Source organism: Nerophis lumbriciformis, linkage group LG10 (genome assembly GCF_033978685.3).
Source record: "Nerophis lumbriciformis linkage group LG10, RoL_Nlum_v2.1, whole genome shotgun sequence".
Classification (NCBI taxonomy): domain Eukaryota; kingdom Metazoa; phylum Chordata; class Actinopteri; order Syngnathiformes; family Syngnathidae; genus Nerophis; species Nerophis lumbriciformis.
Genome location: NC_084557.2, coordinates 42732074 through 42752146, shown reverse-complemented (window position 1 = coordinate 42752146; position 20073 = coordinate 42732074). Strand labels below are relative to the sequence as shown.

Below are 20073 nucleotides of genomic sequence, written 5' to 3'. Positions count from 1 at the left end.
GATGAACATACTGGCAAAAAGAGCCTTTGAGAGGCACACGGTTTGAAGAGTTTCCTCCAATCGTTCTCATTCTCTGTAGGGAAAGTGATGGAGTAGATGGTGAAGTTGAACCTAGTCTGAACAGATCGAGGCCAGGAGTGCAGCTTAAAGGAAAATAGAAAATAAAAGGTCAATTTGTATGCTTCATGCACATATAAGTATATATTACAAGATAATGTAGTGTATTTGTTTTGGGCATGCTTAACACGTTTCATTAAGTAACGTAATGTTTACACTTGCACAATTCAACATGTCCCAAAAAGCAAAGATTATTAACCCAATGTCTTATTTTGAGTTTCTGGGTGTAGTTTTAGTTCCTGTCTTGCGCTCTTATTTTGTGGTTTTTCACTTTCTGTTTTCCCCTTTCCTGCAGCAGCTTTAAGCCTGTCTTCGAACACTTTTCCACTCACCTGTTTGGTTTGTAATTAGCACTATTTAAGTTGAGCTTGCGACACCATTGGTTTGTCGGGACATTATTCTCTATTCACTGGTTACTACAGATGATCCTTTTCACGTTGAGCTCAAGTACGCTCGTCCTTTGTGGACACCGTCTGCTCCTGTAAGTGTTTTTTAAATAATATATATATATATATATATAGACACACACACACACACACACACACACACACCGTATTTTTCAGAGTATAAGTCGCTCCGGAGTAGGGCTGCAACAACTAATCAATTAAAATCGATTATAAAAATAGTTGGCGATTAATTTAGTCATCGATTCGTTCGATCTATGCTATGCGCATGCGCAGAGGCAATTTTTTTATTTTTTTTTATTTTATAAACCTTTATTTATAAACTGCAACATGTACAAACAGCTGAGAAACAATAATCAAAATACGTATGGTGCCAGTATGCTGGTTTTTTTTCAATAAAATACTGGAAAGGATAGAAATGTAGTTTGTCTCTTTTATCCGATTATTAATCGATTAATCGAAGTAATCGTTAGTTGCAGCCCTACTCCGGAGTATAAGTCGCATCGGCCGAAAATGCATAATAAAGAAGGAAAAAAACATATATAAGTCGCACTGGAGTATAAGTCGCATTTTTTGGGGAAATGTATTTGATAAAAGCCAACACCAAGAATAGACATTTGAAAGGGAATTTAAAATAAATAAAGAATAGTGAACAACAGGCTGAATAAGTGTACGTTATATGAGGCATAAATAACCAACTGAGAACGTGCCTGGTATGTTAACGTAACATATTATGGTAAGAGTCATTCAAATAACTATAACATATAGAACATGCTATACGTTTACCAAACAATCTGTCACTCCTAATCGCTAAATCCCATGAAATCTTATACGTCTAGTCTACTACGTGAATGAGCTAAATAATATTATTTGATATTTTACGGTAATGTGTTAATAATTTCACACATAAGTCGCTCCTGAGTATAAGTCGCACCCCCGGCCAAACTATGAAAAAAAACTGCGACTTATAGTCCGAAAAATACGGTATATACCGTATATTACCAAATAAACGCCCTTGGGCAAATAACCGCCTATGTCCTAATAGCCGCCCGGGGTCTGACCCCATTTTGTGAATTAACCGCCTCTTCCTAATAACCGCCTATGTCCAAATAGCCGCGCATGGGCTGTTATTTGCATAAAATGCTACTGGGGTTGCGTTTGCTGCAGTATTATTGTTTTGATGGTTTTATAGAGTACTTGGTACCATAATTGTATTTTTCCTGTATGCTGCTTTATTTAAAACTTGGGAGTACTGTAGCCTTTATTTTATTTAAGTGACAGTATTATTGTTCTGTTTTGATGCTGGGTTTTATACTTGAGTACTTGGTACCATAATTTTATTTTTCCCGGTAGGCTACTTTATTTAAAAAGTTTATTTATTTTTAGTATTGGTATTCTATTTGACAATTGTTGGAACTACTGCCATGTTGAGGCCTTGTTGATCTCTTGTCTTTTGATAGCCTACCTCATGTTGATCTCTTGTTTTTTTGTTTATATGTTTACAATAGCTCTTACCGGTACATTGAAAGTTTTTTGTGCGAAAAAAAAAATACTGGACAGTAACCATTGTAACCAAATAATGGCCTGGTGCAAAAATAAATAAAAGCCTTGTGCAAATAACCGCCTGCTTCTTTTAAACGCCTGTCTCCAAAATCGATTTTGTGAAATAAACGCCCAGGCTTCTATTTGGTAATATACGGTATATATAATTTTATTACACACACAGCCCGGCCCAAATTGTTTTAACCCAATCCGGCCCCCGGGTCAAATAGTTTGGTGACCCCTCATTTAACCTCAAGTTAGAAGTTGTTTCATCTCTACTTGAAAGGACCGTTTACCTTTCTGCCAAACCCAATTCTAACCTCCTGAAAAGGGCAGAATATGTGTAAATAAATACAGGGGTGTGTTTTATTCAGATTGTTGGTTTGCTGTACTCGTCATGCAAACTTTTGTAGCAGTAAATATGATTCTAATGAGTGAGGTTGTAGTTTGCAGTAGTGTTGAACTGCACTGCATCATACTGAGACCTCTTATTTAATCTTATTCATTAGAACCACTACTCAGTATGAGTAGCAGTTCCAAAACCACAATAATATACGCTTTGTTGACTCAATGTATTTTGACATTTTAAGCATTATTATCGTTGAAAAGTTTAAGTTTCGCATACAACTCTTGTGCTGGGACTCGTTTATTCTGTGTGCATTAATGCGCAGTGATTTGGCGTAGACGCTTACCGCATCTCTGAAGCTGCTGTGAAGCTCGTCTTCGGCAAAGATGTAAAAATTCACAGGCTTTTTGCTGAACAGGACGGCAGACTTCAGCATGGTAAGAGTCTCATCCAGCCGGGCTCCACAGGCTACCACGGCCAAGTGACTGCTCTCCTCGCCTTGCTTCTCGGCTTCATAGCCTGCCTTGTCGTCTCTTACAGGCCAAACACAATATGACAAACGGCATCAGTTGTTATTCTCTCTTTACACATCCAGTGAAGAGATCCGCAGACACCAGTGAAGTTGGAACGGTCATTAGGGTTAACAGGTATAGGAATGATTTATCAAGGACTAGGGCTGCACGATTAATCGACATCGAGATTTTAAATAGTGTGATGAATAACCGCAAGAGGCTAAGGTTTTGGGTTTTTTTTTTGTCCGCCGTCACTGACATTAGAGTGACAGACATGTTCGCCAATCAGAATTGTTGAGCCTCGCGTTTATTTGGAAAAAGAGGTCTGACTGTGCATCGCTCTCAGCATCTGAGCGTGTTTATTTAACGGTAGAATTAACTGAATGCATCGAGCGCTCTTTTTATTCATCTAGTCTTTGTCTCGGTGGGCGGATAGTGTGGCACAAGGTTTACACACACAGTAAGTACAGACTTGCTTCGTAAGAAGTGCTGCAAAGTAACAAAAATTTGGAGGGAAAATATGGTTACAAAGCCAAATGCACCGTTGTGGTGATATTTCAGCTTCATATTGGACGGGCAATATGAGCTAATTTTGCTTAATAAATTTATTAGATATTTACCTTCCAACTACAGTAAAATTGTAAACAATTCTACAGTAATGAAAAATAAGTATATATCCTTTTAAAAATGGTTACTTGCATTATTATGATTATATTACATTATAAACACTGCATATTTTTTCTCAGTTATTTCTTCAGTTTAAGACCATGATGTAGACAAAAGCACAGAGTCTGTCTGTGTAAATAGTTTTGCATTTTGTACTAATGTGTGGCACCTTGAGACAAGAATATAATGACTGACAGTCTAAAATTAACATCTTATTTCACTCGTTATTTTTTCGCATGTTTATGCATTTTTATGGACAAAACATAAAAATCGCAATTGTTTTTTTTCTTTCTTGAAATCGTGCAGCCCTGTCAGGGACAGATTACAGCCATTACTGTATCTCAAACAGCAACTGTTATTCTACAAAAATTAGGTATTTGGGGTTACAGCAGTGGTGCCCAACCACAGGTCCGGGGACCGGTACCAGTCCGTGACGCCTTTCCTACCGGGCTGCAAAGAAACATTAAATAACTTATAAACGACTGCATTTTCTCTGACTAACTTACGCCTGTCCCACTAGACACACCAATAAGCTTGTTTATAGATGTACAATGAAACTCCTCATAGGAAGTGGCCATTTGTTATAACTTTGGGACGTGATACAATGCACATTAATGAACATATAAAATGTAAATGTGACAGATTGTAGCCAAAGGCTGATTTCCATCTGCAGTTTACCATCAACCTGCTGGGGATCTCATTGCAAAGAAACAAGCCCAGGGCTCCCACTAATTCAGCGTTATAGTGAGTTGTATATATCACGCACTTATTTTTGCTGTATTTCTCTGGCACATGTGGAAAGCCGGTCCCTGAAAATAACGCCTACATTAAATCGGTCTGTGGTGCAAAAAAGGTTGGGGACCCCTGGGTTACAGCATCAGTACCTTTTTTAAGTGCGGCCACTTGCAATACTTTAAAGTATTAATTATAAAGTATTTTAGACTAATAAATTTGCACAGACTATGCATACCTAAAGGACGATTCCAAAAAGCAGTTGAGTCCACAAGCATCAGCAGGCAGTCTCCAATATGGATTCCAGTAAGAAACTGGCTGTGATTTACACCTGATAGGATAAAAAGACCCGTTTTGTATGTTGCATTGGGCTTTTAAACGTTACAACAGTGTATTAGGATGTTATTAGTTAAATCTGAGCTGTTTTAATGCTAACTCTAACAGGTGGCGTTTGTATAAAGAAGCTTTTAAGGCAAGTGATTAGTTAAGTAACTGCAGGACAATAAACTAAACAAGAGAACACTGAAAATCACAAAACGATGGCTAAAAACAGTGACAAATAACTGCAATGTTGACTTTTAAATGTTACAGCTGTATCAATGTTCTTGTTTCTAAATAAAACAGTATAAAGGCAATTGGCATTAGCTATGTAGCATTAGCTACCGGTCCAGCTCGCGGCCTGTCAATCCGGGGCTTTTCCTGACAACGGTCCCCGCGTCATGTCTCCCTGCGTCGGATATCGTCAGCTCGCTGAGCCCCCTCCCCCGGCTATCCTCCGCGGTGACCGACACGAAGGCGACCCCGGTGCACAGGAGAAATGCACGCAGATAACATCGCATCTTGCGTTCTGTGGGCTATAGAGACATCTTGGTGCATGTGTCGCCCACATAGACACTGACTTAAGCAAACCGAGTTAATCTTTCTAAGCGACGAAAAACGTCATGCTGGTTAGAGCGGATGACGTGTTTGTTGTGTGGACATGATTAAGCCCCGCCCAGTCCTTGTGGACATGCGCTCGCTTTGTTGCTGTGATGTTATGAGCGCTAGGGAAATAAGAACTACACTACCCAGCATGCAACAGTAGTGATGAGCATGCGCGGTAGCCCCAATAAGGTTGTACGTCGCCATGGCGGCAGCTAGATTATGGTTATGAGCACGCTGTGTGAGTAAACGTTGAGAACTCAGCCGACACGCTTCGTCTGCATTATTTACAATTAGACAGACAACACTGTTTAATATGCACTGCAGATACAAAATCAACCTTTGTACTTTTTTTTTTGTACTGGAAAGGTTAACAGTAAACAGAGCATCAACATGCAAAAAAAAAACACAGGAGCAAGATAATCCGTAATAAATTAAGATGATAATAAATCTCAAACAAGCTGTTCATTTTTGTCTTTTTACGCAACCAAAGAAGATTTGCAATCAAATATATATATTTTTTAATTTCTAATTATTTTCTTTTATTGCAAATCTCTTTTGGGGTTGCACTAAAAGACACAAATGTCCCTCCAAATGTATCGACAGTGGACTATTTCTTATTTTAGCATTTTCATGCTCCAACCTAGAATATGCCTGGGAAAAAAATCCACTAGAGCAAAATCTGAGTAATTTCCTCCAGTTAAAAAGGTTGTGTTCAGGATTGTATATGGCGCCTCTTATGATGCAATTAAAATAGCTGAATTACATATAGAATATACACTGCACATTATTTGCCACATGCCAAGATTTAACTTTTTTTTTTCTAAAAATGTCTTTAGTTTTAGAGCTATATGCATATTTTTAGACATTGGCTTTACGACATCCTAATTCTAGCATGAATAATTATATTTTGTCTATTCTAGTTTTAAAATGTTACAACGGAGTAAATAACTATTCAAATAAGATATTTTGGGTTTCACCACATTTAAGGATTCTGCAACATCCAAGGATGCTTAGTTTGACAATTTTATTTTGAATAATGCATGTTTTCAGAATAAAATACTCATTTCTATGTTATAAATAGACATCTAAATTGAGGATGTCTTATCAAGTAACATTAACTAGATTCATGGACAGATATTTTCACTTATTTTTTACCTAAAATGTATTCTTTTTCTTTATATTTTTAGGATTTTACAATATAAACAATGATTAAATCATGCTGAATTACAGAGTGAAAAAGTATACTGTTCCATATTTTTATAGGTATTGCAGCCAAGGACATGAGAAGTTGAAACAAAAACAAACTGTTGTAATGAACTAATAATGACAAACAGATGGGACATTGGGACACAAAATAAAAGATGCCCCTTAAGTGCAAATAACACAATTTTAGGATAAACTACAATATGATATAAACTTTACATTGCATCATGCAAGACTTTAATGCTACTTGTCCGTTTGCTCAGTTTATCTCTCAATTGATCGTTGTTATGAGAAGGCAGTGACAAAAACAACCTAACATGGAAGGCAATTCTAACATAAGAGTAACTCATTATAAAACATGCACGTTGATCTGCAGTTTGAGGCTGTCAAGAGTTTAGAAAAAATGTGTTGTGCCATGTTAGGGGATGTCCTGAGGATTTAGTGAGTGTCTCCGCTGACCAATGAGCCGTCCCCTCGCGGCGAAGAGCATCGGGAAACCCCTCGTTCAGTGTTGTCGGAGCTCGAGCCATTTTGACTGTGCAGTTCCGCCGAGGTGGCGTTTGTTGAAGTCGACGCGGGTCGGGCTTTCTCCTTAAAGTCTGTGATTATTACTGTTAGATCGCCGACTGTGACCTCCAGATGCTGGGCGCTGCTCCTGTCCACGTTTTTCAACCTCGGCCTGGATAGTAGAGGCACCAAAACGCTTATGTGACAAGACAAGAGACCAACAACTATTTAGTAGCTGACACACACACACCTCATCTTTTTTAAGCTTTTCTTCCTCAGCGAAGGATCTTTATCGCTCTTGTCTCGCTCTGATTTTTCTTTCTTCTCCTTTTTAATTTGCGCGGGTGCTGCAAATTGCTGATTTACTTGCTGTACAACAAGTTGAGAAACAGGCCGTGGTTTCCTAAAAGACACATGAAGGTTATAGTTAGGCTTAAATGCTAGAGCGGATTCAATGCGCCAACATTCAAAATTAATACTTCCCTGAGAGTGAGTTGCCTATATTTCACAATCCTTATGAGAGATAAACACACTTTTTTAAAACGTATCTTAACTTGTACATAAACGTACATAAGTCAGCTTACAATGGAGTGAATGGGAACCATTAAGTCATGACATCATTGTGTCTATTCTGACCATAAAACCCAATAAATAACCATCCAAAAAGCGCCAACAATACTCCATTCACATTTTTTTTACCTGAATATTAACCAAATATTAGTGATATTTTTTTAGCTGCTGCATTGACATCATGAGCTGGTGAGCTGCTTTCTCGCCTGAGCTCGTGTAAGTTTATTCTAGATCATAAATGTCTCTCACCTTAATAATGGAAGGGTGAGGACATAATCCGACAAGTTCATCAACTTTGACAGCCAATTTAGACCAGGTAATTGCAAGAAAGACACGAAAAGACGCTTGGTTTCATCCCCCTTTTTTCGTCATGAGGATTGAGTCATTCATCCAAACAGAATTATATCAACATTCTAACAGTTGGGATCCTAATGACAGCAGATGTTGTACAGTAAGTGATGTTTTATGATGTTTGTTGGCTTTCATCAAGTTTGCAGTGAGTAGTAATCAGTAATGTTGTTGAAGGAAAAAGCGTTTGTGAAATTAATGCATCGCTGTATGCTTAAAATTAGCAAAATATGTAAATATTACATGTTATGAATGTGCCTGTCACTCCATTACATATATATTTATAGTGTACCGTATTTTTCTAACTATAAGTCGCAGTTTGGGTGCGACTTGTACTCAGAAGCGACTTATGTGTGAAATTATTAACACATATGATATGATATTTGATCCACCTCTTTTTTGTCAAATTGTTAAGAGTTTAGTCTTGTGTCATCTTGACTATTGTTCTACAGTCTGGGCGTCTGCTGCAAGTGGTGAGATCAGTAAGCTCCAGAATAGGGCAGCAAGGCTGGTTCTTGGTTGCTCACTAAGAACCAATGTGAACCAAATGCATGCTTCTCTTTCCTGGCTAACAGAACAGGTTGTCAGCTAATACTCTTATATTGTTCAAATCAGTAACCGGTAGTAAAACTCCTGCTTTTCTCATGGCCCAAATAGTTCACAGTAGCACTCTACATAATCACAATACCAGGGCGTCCAGTGAGGGGCATTTTGTACTCCCTCGTCCCAGGAAGAATGCTTTGCGGAAATCTTTTATTTATAGATCTTTATCGCTCTGGAATAACCTGCCTCGAATTCTCACCGGCATTGAAAGTAAACAGGTTTTTAAAAAGAGAGTAATATTTTATCTGAGTCTTTAAATAAGTTTGCTCGTTAATGATTTGTTCGGTTTTATATTGTGTAGTTATATTTATATGGTAATTACTATTCTGTGACTGTAAATTTTTCTGTATTGTGTAGTTATAATTATATGCTTTTACTTGTAATTGTATTGAATAGTGGACCCCAGGAAGACTAGTGGGTTGTTGAGGCAACCGCTAATGGGGATCCTTAATAAAAATCAAAAATCAAAATCAAAATATCAAATAATATTATTCAGCTCATTCACGTAAGAGACTAGACGTATAAGATTTCATGGGATTTAGCGATTAGGAGTGACAGATTGTTTGGTAAACGTTAAGCAAGTTCTATATGTTATAGTTATTTGAATGACTCTTACCATAATATGTTACGTTAACATACCAGGCACGTTCTCAGTTGGTTATTTATGCCTCATATAACGTACACTTATTCAGCCTGTTGTTCACTATTCTTTATTTATTTTAAATTGCCTTTCAAATGTCTATTATTGGTGTTGGGTTTTATGAAATAAATTTCCCCCCAAAAATGCGACTTATATGATTTTTTCCTTCTTTATTAATCATTTTCGGCCGGTGCGACTTATACTCCAGAGCGACTTATACTCCGAAAAATACGGTATATAAAACGTTGATGGAAGCGTTTGGATGTTTTTAAGCGCTTCATAGGCAGAATAGAGCGACTCCTATAGGCTCCATTGGATTTGTATTTGTTTATTTGAAGGACTATGTGCAGTTACATTAAGAAATAACTGCACCAGATTTAGCACCATGCTAATTTCCGTCTGTAGTCCTTTTACGGTGCATCCAACATCCACAATTAAATTACACAGGATTAAAAATACCCAACAATATTGAAATTACATAATGATAAACAATTTAAATTACAAGTACAATACACAAAGGGTATGTGTGTTACAAATGAGTGGGCGGTCAAGTTACAGTATTTTAGCAGCTTCATTTAAAGTGCAGAAGTATATAAAGTGCAGCAGTTTTTAATCAAAGTCCACATACAGTGCAGTAGCCATCAGATGATTTCCATATATTCAATAGCCATATGCCTGATTGATATTTCATACATAAAAAGTTTGCGATGTTACAAGATTGGAATGGTACTCTGGTGGCCATCAGTAAGTTGACTTTTGCTTGCATTTATTTAGAGTGCAAAAATAAAAAATAAAAACACATGCGTGCTTGTGTTACATAAGCATTGTGAATGATAGGCAAAATTCCAAAACAATGCAGGTCCCCTTTAAGTTTTTGATAAAGATTTTGTACTGGATCTGATTATAAGTAATGTGTGCAGGCAGTATACACTGTAGACCTGCACTCCCTGGGATGAGGTTATAACTGGTTTATAAGAAGTATAAATACAAACAGTGTGTGATGAATGAAAAAGTGCACACGTGTTTACTGGATATACATACTGCATATTCAAAACTGCACTTGTTTTTGATTCTAAAATGATCAAAACTGCAAACCATAAAAGATGCAGGAAGCAAGCCAACTGTGACAACAAGCCACATACTGTTGCTATGGAAACATGGCTGCTATTCTCAAGGAAGCACACAAGTGTGTTTACAAGACACCCCCAAATAAAACCTATTTATGGACCGAAGTATTCTTATGTTAATTTTTTTATTTTATAAACCTTTATTTATAATATGCAACATTTGCATATAAGCAAAGAAATAATAATGATCAAAACATGTACAGAAACAGTAAAAAAACAACGCCAGGGGGTTGTGAACTCAAAGCAAGTAAAATAGAATGCAAAATATATATATATGTAACAAAGTGTAAAGCCATAGGCTCACACAAGTTCCGTAAATAATCCAAATTTGGAGTACAGCATCATAGTTTTCACAGCTTTTTGGTTGTTAGAGGTAGAAAGCGTTTTAAAGTAAAGTTCCAATTCTTTTTTAAATGCACAAAAAGCAGGTCGGGTATTGAGAAACTTACATTTATGAATATAAAACTCAGCCAATAGTTTAATGAGGTTGCAAAGGTCAAATTTGTTTTAAATTGTTTTCTCATACTGTGTAAATCCAAATAGCACATCTTTAAAACAAAGCACACATTTGTCATGAAATTGTCCGGGATGAAACGACAGATGTCCTGCCATAGTGATCGAGTGCTTTCACAAGTCCAAAACAGGTGGTAAACAGTATATGGATGCATGTTACATAAGGTGCAGGTAACATCAATGTCCTTCTTGTATTTAACCAACGCAGTCTTTACAGCAGGGGTCATCAACGCGGTGCCCGCGGGCACCGGGTCGCCCGTAAGGACCAGATGAGTAGCCCGCTGGCCTGTTCTAAAAATACCTCAAATAGCAGCACTTATCAGTGAGCTGGCTCTATTTTTTTTAATTGTATTTATTTACTACCAAGCTGGTCTCGCTTTGCTCGACATTTTTAATTCTAAGAGAGACAAAACTCACATAGAATTTGAAAATCCAAGAAAAGATTTTAAAGACTTGGTCTTCACTTGTTTAAATAAATGTATTTATTTTTTTACTTTGCTTCTTATAACTTTCAGAAAGACAATTTTAGAGAAAAAATACAACGTTAAAAATGATTTTAGGATTTTTAAACACATACCTTTTTACCTTTTAAATTCCTTCCTCTTATTTCCTGACAATTTAAATCAATGTTCAAGTAAATTTATTTTTTTTATTGTAAAGAATAAATACATTTTAATTTAATTCTTCATTTTAGCTTCTGTTTTTCGATGAAGAATATTTGTGAAATATTTCTTCAAACTTATGATTAAAATTCAAAAAAATTATTCTGGCAAATCTAGAAAATCTGTAGAATCAAATTTAAATCTTATTTCAAAGTCTTTTGAATTTCTTTTAAAATTTTTGTTCTGGAAAATCTAGAAGAAGAAATGATTTGTCTTTGTTAGAAATATAGCTTGGTCCAATTTGTTATATATTCTAACAACTTTGACTGACTTTTGTATTTTACATGAGTTATTATTTGTACAAACATGGTGCAAAGTAATTCATGATTTGTTAAAAAATGTTAGTGGCTAGATAGTTAAAATGGGATATTGTGATTTCACAAGACTGTCTTAGAAGTGATCATTTGAAAATGTTCAATTTGAAAATTGTGCACTTAGAGAAAATATAAAAATAAAGTGTTGCATATTGATATTGATCTGTTTCTATATACTGTATATTGTGAGAAATCATTAAGATGATCAGTGTTTCCACAAAGATAAATATCATTAATTATTAATAATAACAGAGTTAAAGATAAATTGAGCAAATTGGCTATTTCTGGCAATTTATTTAAGTGTGTATCAAACTGGTAGCCCTTCGCATTAATCAGTACCCAAGAAGTAGCTCTTGGTTTCAAAAAGGTTGGTGACCGCTGCTTTACAGGGTAATAACCATGAATGATTTTGAAATAAATCTCTTTGACTTTGTTTGTAAGTAAATACCTGTTCGGAAGGGACCATGTTTTGACCCAGCAGATGTCATTCACAACATTATTCCAGAGCGCAATTACATAGGAGACAGACACACAGTTATTTTGGAATAAGCTCCGTATTTTTCTGTTATTTTTCTGATTAAAAAAAGTTTCCCTGCAGGAGTGTCAAGTGGATCATTCACAAATGTTACAGCAGAAAGAGGAAATGAGTAAGCCCTGTACAACACAACAACACCTGATAGAATGGCATAAAATACAATGGCAAATTGTTTGGGAGTCACAGGAACCTTAAAATGGTTGAGAAATTCTTGGTAATTAAAAAGTTTACCTTCCTTATTGAAAAGCTGACTCACTAAAATAATACCTTTCTTCAACCAATTGTTGAGGAAAAGAGATTTCCTTTTGTAACATATGTCTTTATTGTTCCAAATGAAGTATTTCGTAGGTGAGAAATTGTGCTTGTAGAGAAGAGACCATGCCAGAAGGGCTTGTTTGTGGAAGTTTGAAAGAGCAACAGGAATCCTATCAATGTTGTAGTTACACAATAACAAAGATTAGAAAATACACAATGAGAAATGAAGTTCCAAATTGAGGTAGGATCTTTCAAATAGTGTCTTTTCCAATTCATCTTGAAGGTGTTGTTTAAGTGTAGTGAAATCGAGAAAGTTTAGACCACCCTGATTGTAATTGTTCATTATAACAGATGTCTTAATATAATTAATTTTGTTTTTCCAAATAAAGCCAACAAGTCTCAATAATCTTACATATTTTTTGGTTTACATCTAAAGAAATAGCCGCATATGTAAGCCTGGAGATACCTTCTGCTTTGGAGAGTAAGGTAGTGCCTTTTAAGGATAAGTCTCTCTGCAGCCATTGGTTAAATATTTTCTTGGTTTTTTCTATAATTGGAGTAAAGTTCAAGACCGATCTAGAACTCTGATTTTTAGTAATAAGTATTCCTAGGTAATTAATACTCTCATAAATTGGAATTTTACATAAAGACTGCATTTCACATCTCTTTACAGCCATCAATTCACACTTATTCACATTTAAATGGAGACCAGAAACCAAAGAGAATACATGAATCACATCCAAGGCGAGAGGAATTTGAGAGGAGTCCTTCAAAAAGAGTATTGTGTCATCAGCCAGTTGGCTGATAGTTATTTCTCTGTCTAATATAGAGATCCCCTTTAAATGACTAGTTTTATATGAACAGATAACAATTGGGTGGCTAAAAAAATAGATCTGGAGAAATTGGACATCCTTGCCATATCCCACGTTTATTAATTAGAGCCTTGGAGATGTACTAGTTTTTAACTTTATTGAGCTATTACCATTTCAGTACAAAGTCTTGATTGTTTTGCGGAAAAAATTGCCGAAGCCAAATTTGTCAAGTGTCTTGAAGATAAATTCATGTTCGATCGAGTCAAAAGCTTTGTAGAAGTCCAAGAAAAGAAGAAAGCTTTCATCATTGATGATTTCTGGGTAATCCAGTATGTCAAGTACAAGCCTGATATTATTCGATATGTGCCTCCCTCTCATAAATTCTGACTGTGTCTCATCAATTATGTCATCCAGAACCAGTTTTAAACGTTTAGCAAAAATAATAGCTACAATCTTATAGTCATTGTTTAGAAGGCTAATTGGACTTCAATTATCAATGATTAGCAAATATTTCTTTGGTTTAAGTATAAGGGTAATGAGGCCTTGTGTTATGTTAAAGTTGGAGGAAGGACACCTGTATCGATACTTTCACAAAACACCTCTAGCAAGAATGAAGATAGCTCTTCTGAAAATAGTTTATAGACTTCAGATGTAATACCATCCACTGCAGGAGATTTATTTTCCAAGCTATTAATTGATTTCACTACTTCCTTGAGACAGATTAGACGGTCATAGAATTATTGGTCAGCTGTGATTAATGCAGTGATGATAGAAATCACATTTTCTTCCTCAGATTGCTTTTTCTTAGCTAGATTACTCCCAATATTTTCTAATAAATTTACATAGCTCATATTTAAAGAGTTCGTAATTACTACAATAAATGTTTTGGGTCTTGGCTTTATTGCAAAAAGTTGTATTAGATATTCTTCTATGTTAAAGGCCTACTGAAACCCACTACTACCGACCACGCAGTCTGATAGTTTATATATCAATGATGAAATCTTAACATTGCAACACATGCCAATACGGCCGGGTTAGCTTACTAAAGTGCAATTTTAAATTTTGCGCGAAATATCCTGCTGAAAACGTCTCGGTATGATGATGCCTGCGCGTGACGTCACGGATTGTAGAGGACATTTTGGGACACCATGCTGGCCAGCTATTAAGTCATCTGTTTTCATCGCAAAATTCCACAGTATTCTGGACATCTGTGTTGGTGAATCTTTTGCAATTTGTTCAATGAACAATGGAGACAGCAAAGAAGAAAGCTGTAGGTGGGAAGCGGTGTATTGCGGCAGGTGTTGTGCCGGATAACGCACCCCTGCCGTAGAATGCACCCCCTGACTGTTGTGCCGGATAACACAGCCGGTGTTTCATTGTTTACATTCCCGGAAGATGACAGTCAAGCTTAACCATTGGCCTGTGGAGAACTGGGACAACAGACACTCTTACCAACTTTGAGTTGGATAGGCAGACGCGGTACCGTGAGTACGCATGCAGCTGCGGCTTCCAAACATTTGATCGCTTGCCCGTACGTGCGTGCCGCTATGTGCATGTCACGTATGTAACTTTGGGGAAATATGTGCTGTATGAACTTTGGGGAGGTAAACGGTACTTTGGGATGTGGGATTGAGTGTGTTGTGCAGGTGTTTGAGTTGTATTGGCGGGTTATATGGACGGGAGGGGGGAGGTGTTTGTTATGCGGGATTAATTTGTGGCATATTAAATACAAGCCTGGTTGTGTTGTGGCTAATAGAGTATATATATATATGTCTTCTGTTAATTTACTGTTTTAGTCATTCCCAGCTGAATTTCAGGTCCCACCCGCCTCTTCCCTATCTGAATCGCTCCCACTGCCCTCTAGTCCTTCACTCTCACTTTCCTCATCCACGAATCTTTCATCCTCGCTCAAATTAATGGGGAAATCGTCGCTTTCTCGGTCCGAATTGCTCTCGCTGCTGGTGGCCATGATTGTAAACAATGTGCAGATGTGAGGCGCTCCACAACCTGTGACGTCACGCGCATATCGTCTGCTACTTCCGGTACAGGCAAGGCTTTTTTATCAGCGACCAAAAGTTGCGAACTTTATCGTCGATGTTCTCTATTAAATCCTTGTAGCAAAAATATGGCAATATCGCGAAATGATCAAGTATGACACATAGAATGGACCTGCTATCCCCGTTTAAATAAGAAAATCGCATTTCAGTAGGCCCTTAATATCAATGGCAACATTGACAGTTTGACGTCATACGTACATGGTGAGTTCACTGTAATGGGGTTAAAAATGAGGTCAGACTACCCAGACGGATATTCCACAAGTTAAGTGTCAAACGCTCATTCTGTACACCCAAAACAGTCCCGATTGTATAAATAATACTACATACTCGCGTAAGTTCAAACTTGAATATCGTTCTTACCGAGTTGACGTGCCTTTCCTGACGTCGCACATCACGCACTTGAACGCCTCAGCTGTGTTCCTGAAGGTGCAGACGCTACAGTCCCAGTAGCCATCGTCGGCGGGCGGCTTCAGTTGCCGCTTTGGCCTTTAAAAAAAACAATAATAAAAACAGCGGCAAAGCTCGCTATGAACACCGCCTTCGTGAATAAAGTCCAACCCGCAACGACTCGCTTACTGTAAAGTGCAACTCCGAAGAAAGTCGACTAAAAAGGGGCGCGTGCTACCAACAAGCTAACAAGCTAGCCGCCATGAAACAGTGAAAACAGATCCATCAATTTACGAAGCCGTCTCTTTTTTTTCTGGGAATGACCTTTTGAAGCGTCTTCATTCGTGGGTTGTTGTTGTTTTTTACCTTGTGGGACTCTTCTTGTCACCCATAATACACAAGTTGGCGTCCGCGGAGTTAAAAACGATGAGTGTTATAAGTACATCGCCTTTTGGCCGCTACTACTCAGCTGTCGCGGAAACTCCCGTGTTGGGGAAGATCACGTGACGAGGGTTCGACCAATCAGGTTAAAGAGCGGCGCTTTCGTTGTGATTTATGGAGGCGAGCTGGCTTCGAATACATGATCGTGATGGAAGATCAACAAAGCAATACCTCTGTTCTTAAAATATATGGTGACTCATGATGTTTTATAGTCAAATACTACCCCTTGTCTGAGGAACCTTAATATTGAAGATGTTCATTTCTGTGATGAAAAATGTTCCAACAAATATATGAGGGCAATTTTATCCATCCATCTATCCATTTTCTTCCGCTTATCCGAGGTTGGGTCGCGGGGGCAGCAGCCTAAGCAGGGTAACCCAGACTTTTCCTCTCCCCAGCCAAATCCGCTACACCTCCCTGATACCGAAGTACATGTCAAACTACTTCCTTAACGTAAATGACTGCCATAACCACAACACCAGGGGGAGCTCCACTAACCACGTTAAACCCAGATTCCGATCTAACAAAGGTCTTAACTCATTCTCCATTTAGGTAGCCCTTTTTGTCTTTTTTTTATTTTTATTTTTTAAGATTTTTTTGTAATATTACTCTATATGTATTTATTTTCTTGATGTTGAAAGTGCCTTGACTTTTGTGTGAATTATAAATGTATAAAAAAAATGTTTTGTTTTTTTAAATAAATAAAAAAAGAAATACATGATCGTGATGGCCGTTAAGCGTTCTTTTTGTATGTTTAAAAAAAACAACAAAAAACTACAGATCACTCTTGTCATAGAGCAGTGTTTTTCAACCTTTTTTGAACCAAGGCACATTTTTTGCGTTGAAAAAATCTGGAGGCACACCACCAGCAGAAATCATTAAAAAACAAAACTCAGTTGACAGTAAAAAGTTGTTGTCGCAATTGTTGGATATGACTTTAAACCATAAGCAACCATGCATCACTATAGCTCTTGTCTCAAAGTAGGTGTGCTTTCCCGACCTGTCACATCACGCCATGACTTATTTTGAGTTTGTTTGCTGTTTTCCTGTGTGTAGTGTTTTAGTTCTTGTCTTGCGCTCTTATTTTGGGGGCTTTTTCTCTTTTTTTGGTATTTTCCTGTAGCAGTTTCATGTCTTCCTTTGAGCGATATTTCCCGCATCTACAAACCCCGTTTCCATAAGAGTTGGGAAATTGTGTTAGATGTAAATATAAACGGAATACAATGATTTGTAAATCCTTTTCAACCCATATTCAATTGAATGCACTACAAAGACAAGATATTTGATGTTCAAACTCATAAACTTTTTTTTTGTTTTTGCAAATAATAATTAACTTAGAATTTCATGGCTGCAATACGTGCCAAAGTAGTTGGGTAAGGGCATGTTCACCACTGTGTTACATCACCTTTTCTTTTAACAACACTCAATAAACGATTGAGAACCGAGGAAACTAATTGTTGAAGCTTTGAAAGTGGAATTCTTTCCCATTCTTGTTTTATGTAGAGCTTCAGTCGTTCAACAATCCGGGGTCTCCGCTGTCGTATTTTACGCTTCATAATGTGCCACACATTTTCGATGGGAGACAGGTCTGGACGGCAGGCGGGCCAGGAAAGTACCCGCACTCTTTTTTTACGAAGTCACGCTGTTGTAACATGTGCTGAATGTGGCTTGGCATTGTCTTGCTGAAATAAGCAGGGGCGTCCATGAAAAAGACGGCGCTTAGATGGCAGCATATGTTGTTCCAAAACCTGTATGTACCTTTCAGCATTAATGGTGCCTTCACAGATGTGTAAGTTACCCATGCCTTGGGCACTAATGCACCCCCATACCATCACAGATGCTGGCTTTTGAACTTTGCGTCGATAACAGTCTGGATGGTTCGCTTCCCCTTTGGTCCGGATGACACGATTTTGAATATTTCCAAAAACAATTTGAAATGTGGACTCGTCAGACCACAGAACACCTTTCCACTTTGCATGAGTCCATCTTAGATGATCTCGGGCCCAGAGAAGCCGACGGCGTTTCTGGATGTTGTTGATAAATGGCTTTCGCTTTGCATAGTAGAGCTTTAACTTGCACTTACAGATGTAGAGACCAACTGTATTTAGTGACAGTGGTTTTTTGAAGTGTTCCTGAGCCCATGTGGTGATATCCTTTCGAGATTGATGTCGGTTTTTGATACAGTGCCGTCTGAGGGATCGAAGGTCACGGTCATTCAATGTTGGTTTCCGGCCATGCCGCTTACGTGGAGTGATTTCTCCAGATTCTTTGAACCTTTTGATGATATTATGGACCGTAGATGTTGAAATCCCTAAATTTCTTGCAATTGCATTTTGAGAAAGGTTGTTCTTAAACTGTTTGACTATTTGCTCACGCAGTTGTGGACAAAGGAGTGTACCTCGCCTCATCCTTTCTTGTGAAAGAATGAGCATTTTTTGGGAAGCTGTTTTTATACCCAATCATGGCACCCACCTGTTCCCAATTAGCCTGCACACCTGTGGGATGTTCCAAATAAGAGTTTGATGAGCATTCCTCAAATTTATCAGTATTTATTGCCACCTTTCCCAACTTCTTTGTCACGTATTGCTGGCATCAAATTCTAAAGTTAATGATTATTTGAAACAACAAAAAAAAGTTTATCAGTTTGAACATCAAATATGTTGTCTTTGTAGCATATTCAACTGAATATGGGTTGAAAATTATTTGCAAATCATTGTATTCCGTTTATATTTACATCTAACACAATTTCCCAACTCATATGGAAATGGGGTTTGTAATTTGTTTTAGCAATCAATAATATTTCAGTGGTTTTTATCCTTTGTGGGGATATTGTTGATTGTCACGTCATGTTCGGTTGTACACTGTGGACGCCGTCTTTGCTCCACAGTAAGTCTTTGCTGTCATCCAGCATTCTGTTTTTGTTTACTTTGTAGCCAGTTCAGTTTTAGTTTCGTTCTGCATAACCTTCCCTAAGCTTCAATACCTTTTTTTAGGGGCAGTCACCTTTTGTTTATTTCTGGTTTAAGCATTAGACACAATTTTACCTGCACACGCCCTCCCGCTCGGGATGAGAATCAGCACCTCCATGTCCAAGTCCATGGTTCTTGCCCGGAAAAGGGTGGAGTGCCATCTCCGGGTTGGGGAGGAGATCTTGCCCCAAGTGGAGGAGTTCAAGTACCTCGGAGTCTTGTGCACGAGTGAGGGAAGAGTGGATCGTGAGATCGACAGGCGGATCGGTGCGGCGTCTTCAGTAATGCGGACGCTGTATCGATCCGTTGTGGTGAAGAAGGAGCTGAGCCGGAAGGCAAAGCTCTCGATTTACCGGTCGATCTACGTTACCATCCTCACCTATGGTCATGAGCTTTGGGTTATGACCGAAAGGACAAGATCACGGGTACAGGCGGCCGAAATGAATTTCCTCCGCCGGGTGGCGGGGCTCTCCCTTAGAGATAGGGTGAGAAGCTCTGCCATCCGGGGGGAGCTCAAAGTAAAGCCGCTGCTCCTCCACATGGAGAGGAGCCAGATGAGGTGGTTCGGGCATCTGGTCAGGATGCCACCCAAACGCCTCCCTAGAGAGGTGTTTAGGGCACGTCCGACCGGTAGGAGGCCGCGGGGAAGACCCAGGACACGTTGGGAAGACTATGTCTCCCGGCTGGCCTGGGAACGCCTCGGGGTCCCACAGGAGGAGCTGGACAAAGTGGCTGGGGAGAGGGAAGTCTGGGCTTCCCTGCTTAGGCTGCTGCCCCCGCGACCCGACCTCGGATAAGCGGAAGAAGATGGACATCTACAAAGCAATTAGCAACCGGCTGCCACCTACTGATATGGAAGAGTATTACACGGTTACTTTGCCGAGCTC

The 20073-nt window shown here is 38.3% G+C and overlaps 3 protein-coding genes across 8 annotated transcripts in view; 1 reads left to right on the top strand and 2 right to left on the bottom strand.

Moving 5' to 3' along the window:
* Window positions 1-5307, bottom strand: part of LOC133612296 (glucoside xylosyltransferase 1-like) — a 34110-nt gene extending 28803 nt beyond the window's left edge. For 3 of the 4 annotated variants that reach the window (XM_072913967.1, XM_061969576.2, XM_061969578.2), the window contains exons 1-4: window positions 4983-5307; window positions 4558-4650; window positions 2756-2942; window positions 12-143 (exon numbers count right to left, since the gene is read on the bottom strand). In XM_072913967.1, coding sequence (XP_072770068.1) covers window positions 12-143; window positions 2756-2942; window positions 4558-4650; window positions 4983-5158 — 588 coding nt within the window. In that variant the 5' untranslated portion in view covers window positions 5159-5307. The remainder of the gene's footprint in view (window positions 1-11; window positions 144-2755; window positions 2943-4557; window positions 4651-4982) is intronic. The other variant, XM_061969577.2, reaches the window with a different exon arrangement.
* The window catches only part of LOC133612297 (uncharacterized), a 100901-nt gene that overhangs the window by 2861 nt on the left and 77967 nt on the right, over window positions 1-20073 (top strand). The window lies entirely within an intron of this gene.
* On the bottom strand, window positions 6486-16289 carry LOC133612295 (YY1-associated factor 2-like). Of its 2 annotated transcripts, XM_061969574.2 has the most exons (4): window positions 16143-16289; window positions 15750-15875; window positions 7204-7356; window positions 6486-7125 (listed from the first exon to the last, which is right to left on the bottom strand). In XM_061969574.2, the coding sequence occupies exons 1-4, from the start codon at window positions 16166-16168 to the stop codon at window positions 6885-6887; spliced, it is 546 nt and encodes a 181-aa protein (XP_061825558.1). In that variant the 5' UTR covers window positions 16169-16289; the 3' UTR covers window positions 6486-6884. The 2 variants fall into 2 exon arrangements, with proteins under 2 accessions (XP_061825558.1, XP_061825559.1); XM_061969575.2 differs by lacking the exon at window positions 15750-15875.

Coding starts and splice junctions, on each gene's coding strand:
- LOC133612295 (XM_061969574.2), bottom strand. CDS start 16,168: ATGGGTGACAAGAAGAGTCCCACAAG. Junction 7,357..15,749: donor AGGAAAGGCACGTCAACTCG/GTAAGAACGATA, acceptor TGTGTCTTTTAG/GAAACCACGGCCTGTTTCTC. Junction 7,126..7,203: donor AAAAGCTTAAAAAAGATGAG/GTGTGTGTGTGT, acceptor TCTACTATCCAG/GCCGAGGTTGAAAAACGTGG.